This window comes from Trachypithecus francoisi, unplaced genomic scaffold, assembly GCF_009764315.1.
Source record: "Trachypithecus francoisi isolate TF-2019V2 unplaced genomic scaffold, Tfra_2.0 Lachesis_group12, whole genome shotgun sequence".
Taxonomy (NCBI): Eukaryota; Metazoa; Chordata; class Mammalia; order Primates; family Cercopithecidae; genus Trachypithecus; species Trachypithecus francoisi.
Window position 1 is genome coordinate 1760742 of NW_022681457.1, and position 7367 is coordinate 1768108.

At 56.2% G+C, this 7367-nt stretch overlaps 1 protein-coding gene across 1 annotated transcript; it reads right to left on the reverse strand.

Annotated features, from left to right (window-relative positions):
• Positions 1-3701: 3701 nt before the first annotated feature.
• On the reverse strand, positions 3702-7075 carry CCDC8 (coiled-coil domain containing 8). The gene has a single exon (XM_033223758.1). It carries the CDS (start codon positions 6137-6139, stop codon positions 4556-4558), a length of 1584 nt encoding a protein of 527 aa, XP_033079649.1. The 5' UTR covers positions 6140-7075; the 3' UTR covers positions 3702-4555.
• Between the last annotated feature and the right edge of the window lie 292 nt (positions 7076-7367).

Genomic DNA, 7367 nt, shown 5'->3' on the forward strand with positions numbered 1-7367 from the left:
GGTGCAATCTCGGCTCACTGCAACCTCCGCCTCCTGGGTTCAAGCAATTCTCATGCCTCAGCCTCCCAGGTAGCTGGGATTACAAGCACCTGCCACCACGCCCAGCTAATTTTTGTATTTATAGTACAGACGGGTTTTCGCCATGTTGGCCAGGCTGGTCTCAAACTCCTGACCTCAAGTGATCTGCCCATCTCGACCCCCCAAAGTGCTGGGATTCCAGGAGTGAGCCACTGTACCCAGCCCCTCCACCTCCATGTCTCAGAGTGGCATCCCTCCCCTCCATGGCTGTGTTCTGGAATCACCTGTGGCCTCTTATTTTCCTCTTTGATGACAATGAGGAGCAGCTGGACTGGTCCAGATGAAGGTGGATTCAGAACCCAATCTCTGGTTTTCCAGGTGGAAACCTTCGTGCATTTGAAACCAAACCCCAGAGGCATCAAGGGACTGACTGGCCCAGCAGACGCTGTTTCAAAGCCCCTGGGATGAAATCTAATACTGAACACCCTGTTCTGTCTCAGTTACTAGAGGGCTCCCCCCACGTCTGGGGCCTCCCCGAATGCTCGCGGTGGGGATGCTGGGAACAGGAGTTCAGAAAACGTTGTGTTCACTCGAGGGGGAACAAATTTTGACTCAGTGGGGTCAGACTTGCCCAAAGCCTCAAGGCCACCCAGAAAGGCTATGCAAATAAGACCCAGGGATGGCCGGGTATACAAATAAGACTCAGGAGGCTGAGGCATGGGAATCACTTGAACCAGGAGGCAGAGGATACAGTGAGCTGAGATCGTGCCACTGCACTCCAGCCCAGGTGATGGAGACTCTGTCTAAAACAAACCAACCAACCAACCCAGGGAGATGGTGTGAAACTGTTTTTGTTTGTTTTGATTTGTTTTTTGAGTCAGGGTTTCGCTCTCGTTGCCCAGGTTGGAGTGCAATAGCGCAATCTCAGCTCACCACGACCTCTGCCTCCCGGGTTCAGGCGATTCTTCTCCTACCTCAGCCCTGAGTAGCCGGGATGACAGGCATGCACCATCACGCCCAGCTAATTTTTTGTATTTTTAGAACAGACGGGGTTTCACCATGTTGGCCAGGCTGGTCTCGAACTCCCGACTTCAGGTGATCCACCCACCTCAGCCTCCCAAAATGCTGGGATTACAGGTGTGAGCCCCCGCACCCGGGTGTGAAACTGTTTCTGCAAGCATGTCTGTGACTGACTAGCGTTTGAGTTTCTGTGTGATAACATGTGAGTGTGCCCATGTGGCTGAGGGGATCAAAGTGTCCAATGGCATCTAGCAGTGTGTGACGTGTCCTGAGTGGGTGAACACGTTGGCATTTGCAAGTACGGCAGTGTTTGCGTGAATGGGTCTGTGGGTGTGTGGGGGTCGCCTTCCCAGAGCACAGTGGATCTGTGTGCCTCTGTGAGTACATGTGTGTGTGCTACACGTGTGTGTCCGTGTCTGTGTCTATGTACGGGCAGGTTAATTATGTCTGTTGGTGAATGTGGTCTGCCAGTGGTGCCTGTGTGTGTACATGTGTCTGTGGTATGTGCTGTGCCTGCGTGCCTGGGTCCGACTGTGCATGTGTATATGTGTGTGTACACACGTGTGTGGCAGTGAGAGGGACTGGCCCAGTGTTGCTTGATGTCTGTGAAATCCGCACAACTCCACGTTAAATCCATCTTGCCACTTGTTTGGGGTCCACACCGCTTTCCTTCTCATAGGCCCCCCGATGTTCCCCGGAGACAGCCCAGAGCTCTGGGCGCTGCAGGGAGGAGGAGCAGAGCGACTCGCTCTTGAGTCTTCATTTCCTGCGTTCATGCTGTTTGCTCCTCCCGTCTCCAAATCCCTCCGAGCATCTGTCTCTGCTGTTCCTTTTTACCTTCTGGCTCCTCAGGCAGGCCACGTCCCCGTGGTCACGTACCTCTGCCCTCTGAGGTGGGCAGCAGCAAAAGACAGCCTCCCTCCCCACCACCAGCCAGAACCTTCCCACCCAGCCTCTCCTCCTCCCTGCACCTGCAAAGCCTCCCCTCCAGGTGAGGTCCATAGCTTGTATTTCTTCCAAAGCCCCCAGGGCCTCATTCTTGCCAGGCTGTGAGCCGTGGACTACACGGCCAAGTATCCACCACCATGCACAAAAGGGCTGTAGCAAGGCCATGCGGCATGCCAGGCAGCAAGCAGCACCAGCAGCAACCACTCCACTCAGAAAAGAGCTGGGGTGGGGTGCGGTGGCTCACTCCCATAATCCCCATGCTCTCGGAAGCCGAGGCCAGAGGATCCCTTGATCCCAAGAGTGCAAGTGAGCTGCGACTGCAATACCGCACTCCAGCCTGGGTGACAGAGCCAGACACTGCCTTGAAAGAAAGAAAAGACAGAAAGGGAAAGAGAAAGGAGAGAGAGAGACAGAAAGAAAGAAAAGAAAGAGAGAGAGAAGGAGGGAGGGAGGGAAGGGGGAAGGAGGAAGGAGGAAGGAAGAAGGAAGGAAGGAAGGAAGGAAAATAGGAAGGAAGGGAGGAAGGGAGGTAGGGAGAAAGAAAGAAAAAGAAAGAGAAAGACGAGGAAGGAAGGGAGGGAGGGGAGGGGAGGGGAGGGGAGGGGAAGGAGGGGAAGGAAGGGAGGGAGGGAGGAGCGGGGAAGACAGAAAAAAACAAAAGGAGGGTGGTGGGATACAATTCTTTACTTTCCAGAGAAAAAAAGTAGGAAACTTAGGCCAGGCCTGCAACCAGTTAGGAAGACAGACTGGCCCCTGGACCTCCATGAACTCCCTTTTCTCCTGCCCTCAGCAAGGCTAGAGTGTGATCATTTGCTGTTTTTCACTGCTGGTGGTTGTGGGGACACAAGGCAATACAGAGAGAGGCCCCCAGCTTCCTCCCAACCTCCACAGGGCCTTAGCAACCCAATTTCTTCCCAATTACAGGAAGCAGTTGGCCGGGTGCAGTGGCTCATGCCTGTAATCCCAGCACTTTGGGAAGGCAAGGTGGGCGGATCAGTTGAGGTTAGGAGTTCAAGACAGGCTTGGCCAGCATGGTGAAACCCCATCTCTACTAAAAATACAAAAATTAACCAGGTGTGGTGGCACACGCCTGTAGTCCCAGCTACTTGGGAGGCTGAGGGAGGAGAATCACTTGAACCCAGGAGGCGGAGGTTGCAGTGAACCGAGATCGCGCCACCATACTCCAGCCTGGGTGACAGAGACTCCATCTCAAAACAAAAAGCAGCAGCAGCAGCAATTAATGCACAATACACACAGCCTTTTTTTTTTTTTTTTGAGACAGAGTCTCACTCTGTCGCTAGGCTGGAGTGCAATGGTACGATCTTGGCTCACTGTAACCTCCACCTCCCGGATTCAAGAGATTCTCCTGCCTCAGCCTCCCTAGTAGCTGGGACTACAGGCGTGCGCCACCAGGCCAGGCTAATTTTTGTATTTTTAGTAGAGACAGGGTGTCACCATGTTGGCCAGAATGGTCTTGATCTTTTGACCTTGTATCCACCCGCCTCAGCCTCCCTAAGTGCTGGGATTACAGGGGTGAGCCACCACGTCCGGCCAACCACAGCTCCTCTTTTAGGCCTTTTCCTATTGCAATGAGTTTTCAATGTGTCCAGTGGCCGAGTTGCCCAGATGTTTGTGAAGCTTGATGCAAACAGAATTCAGAGCCACACAGGCACCGCTAGCAAATCCGCATCTCTGATGCTGAGGGCCCCGGAATCTGTGTTTTGAATGCATTTTTCAGATGCTTTTACTGTACCTTACAACCAAGATCGGGAGAGGTATGCAAACCAAGGGCCCTGTCCCCTCCAAAGCAGCAGAGTCCAGGGGCATGAGGATGGCAAGCAAAGTGACAACATAAACACAAGTGTCTCCATCATCAAGGATGGGAGTGGAACGGACAGGAAGGGCCGGGTCACCCCCAGAGCACTCATCAGTTGCCAAGTCCAAAGCTAAGAAATCAGTTCATAAATTTTTTTTATTTGCATGTTGGCTCGAGTCCTCTTTTTAAGTCCAAGGAGGCAGTCCACGTTAAGTGTGCAGGCAAAAAAAGAGACAGGAAAAGCAGGCAATTTCTCCCCTGCCCTCCCGCTCTCCTTTTATCAAGCTGAGCACCTTGAGTTGCATTTGAGGAAATTAAAACTATAGGTGACGGAACCCCCCTGTATTGAATTCTTTGTTTACATTTTTTGGGTTGCTACAAGGAATCAGTGTATGTATATATATATATATATTTTTTTTTTTTTTTTTTTAATCAGGTGGTACGCGTGGTGGCTCACACCTGTCATCCCAGCACTTTGGGAGGCTGAGGCAGGAGGATCACTTGAGGCCAGAAGTTTGAGGCTGCAGTAATCATGCCACTGCACTCCAGCCTGGGCAACAGAGTGAGACCCTGTCTCTAAAAAATGTTTTAAAAATCAATGCATGAGACAAAACTTTAACAAGAGAATAAAGAGGGTTGTAAGGTGGAGATGGGGGCAGCGCTCCAACTCCACTTTCAAGTTCAGAGGCAGAAAGAGCAACTTTCTCTCCCAGGCTTGTAGGGAGGGCCCGTGGGCTGTCTCCAGCCCTCGCCTCACAGCTGGTCTTCTTGCTCTCCCTGCTCAGCTTCTGCTCTGGCCTCGGCCCTCAGCACCCTGAGGTTCCTGGCCTCGCCTGCCCTGGGGACTCTCTTGGGCAGGGTTGGCAACCGGGGAGTGTGCCAGAAGGCTCTCCGGTGCTTGCGAAACCACGAAAAGCGTCCAGGGGTCTGGAACCTCACTGTCTTGACCTGTTTCCGGGCCCTGGCTCCTGAAGCTGTTGCTGTGGCCCCTTGGGTAGCTGCGGCTTCAGCTTCCTGGCTACCTGGGGTCCCTGCCCTCTGATTATGTGCAGCCTCTGCCCTTTGGCCAGCCCGGGCCTGTGCCCTCTGATTATCTGCACCCTGGACAGCTGCGGCCCTTTCCCTCTGGTCAGGTATGGCCTCTTCCCTTTGATTATCTGTAGCCTCTGACCCCTGGTCAGCTAGGGCCTCTTCCCTCAGGTTATCTGCACCCTGTGGCCTATGGTCAGCTGGGGCCTCTGCCCTCTGATTATCTGCAGCCTCTTCCCTATGGTTATCTGCAGCCTCTGCCCCCTGGTCAGCCAGGGCCCCTGACCTCTGATTATCTGCAGCCTCTTCCCTCTGGTTATCTGCAGCCTCTGCCCCCTGGTCAGCTGGGGCCCCTGCTCTCTGATTACCTGCAGCCTCTTCCCGCAGGTCAGCTATGGCCTCTTCCCTCTGATTATCTGCAGCCTCTCCCCCCTGATCAGCCTCGATGTCCGCCCCCTGATCTGTGGGCGCTGTCTGCTCCTTCCTGCGGCGCCTAAACGAGGCCCAGTTGATCTTGGGCCTCCATCGCCTAGGGGAGGCCTGCGGGGCACAGACATCTCCCGCGTTTTCCACACGATCCCCGGGGCTGGTGCGGGAGGATACCCCTGCGCTCTCCACTGGGGTGGAGGCCAGCCCGGCCTCGCCCACCCCGGGGCCCGCCCTCGGCGCCCAACCCTTCACCCTCCGCTTCAGCTTCCCCCAGGACACCTGGCTGACATACTCCCGCCACCTGTCCGCCTTGGACAGCTGAGGCCCCAGGTTGTCCTCAAACATGGGCACTGGCAGGTTGACGCGGCGGCGGGCAGGCGGCGCGGTGGGCTGCTTCTCCTGTCGCCGGAGAAATGCCTCGACCAGTTCCTCATCATCCTCGCTCTCCACGTCGCTTCCCAGGAACTTGCTGCCCAGGTAGCTGACGGGCATTTTGCGCACCTTTTTGCCCCGCCGCGGGCCCTGGCGGCTCTTGTCTCTGGAGGTCTCGAAGTCGCTGAACTCGCTGTCGCTGGCGTTGCTGCTGTCATACGTGCCCACGACCAGCCGGGGCGTAGGAGTCACCATCTGCTGCACTCTCCTCCTCACTCGGGGCTCCTTGGGCTTTTTGGGGGGCTGGGGCGGGTGCGGGGTGCTCTTCTCGATGATGCGGGCCACGTCCTCCAGGGTGCGGCCCTCTTCTTCCAGGAACTGGGTCAGCCGCTCCCGAAATTCTGCTTCCTTGGTGGCAGGCTTAGAGATGACTCTCCAGACGCCCCCGGCCAGCCTGACCTCCCGGGGGATGAGCAAATAGTCGACGTCCTCCCCGATCTGCAGCATCCCCACCGTGGAGTCCTCCTCCTTGCGGAACACCTTGCCGATCTTCTTAAATGTTCCCACGGGCTTTAGGGCTTCCACGAGGACGTCCAAATCCACATCTTTGCAGACATCGGGGACGCTCCAAAGAATGAGGCAGTCGGGGGACGGGAGGAAGCCCCAGGGGAACCAGCCCCCCACGTGGCTTTTCTCGAGAGTCTTTAAGATCTCCAGGGTGATATCTGCGGTGAGGGAGCAAGGAGCCCCAACAAACGACTGTAGCCCTTAGTCTTGAGAGAGGGACTGGACGGGGGGAGTCCCAGCAACGCTGACCGCAGAGTCTCAACTCCCCAGCCAGGGACGAGCCAGCGCCTCCAATCTCTTCTCCTGCAACAAGTCCAGTCTTGACGAAGTCCAGCTCCTCCACCAAGGACTTGGGAGAATCAATTTCCAGGATGCCTACGTGAGCCGGGGGCGAGGTCAGTCCCAAGGTTCAAGGCCCACTCCAAGCTGGAAACGTGGTGTCCCAGCTCCAAGTTGGAGCGCGCGGGCTGCCAGCGATTCTTCCTGCCCCAGGCCCCGGGGACGCGGTTGGAACTTGGGAGAGAACTTCGCAGACAAAGACGGTCCAGTCGAGGCTATTCAATATGGCGGAGGCGCTGAGAGGCCTCAGCCCGGCCCCCCAGTAGGGTCCCCCGCCCCCAGGCAGGCCGCCACCCAGCTCCAAGCTGACCTTGACGCGCCGCAGCCTGCCAGCCCGCGCGCTTAGGGCTCTGCACGGTGGAGCGCAACAGCAGGAAGTTCCTCCTTGCCCTCCGCCAGAATGAGGCCCACCTTCCCCCGTCTCATCTTACACTCCCAGACTCTGGAAGACTGACAGGGGGGCTGTCCACTCCCTTCGGGGCGGCCTCCTTCCCCTCCCCCACAGGGGTGTGGCCGCGCCTCGGGCCTAGCTGGGCCCATTGCTTCCCAGCGAAGCGGCGGTGGCCCACGTCAGCACCTTTGCTGAAAGGCAGCGGTTCCCAAACCTGCCATCCGAAATGTGCAAGTTTCCAGCCAAGTCCTGGAGGTGGGTGTGCCAGTGGATTCTACCTTTTGAGAGCCACTGGCACCATAGATTAGCATTTTAAATTCACACGACTCTCCGTACCCGTACACCCAGACGCGTGGGTAGAGAAATGGGTACCGGGATCTTATTGCAACAGTCCCCCTGTGACGCTTCGCAGGAGGTCAGGGCTCTACATATTTTTGA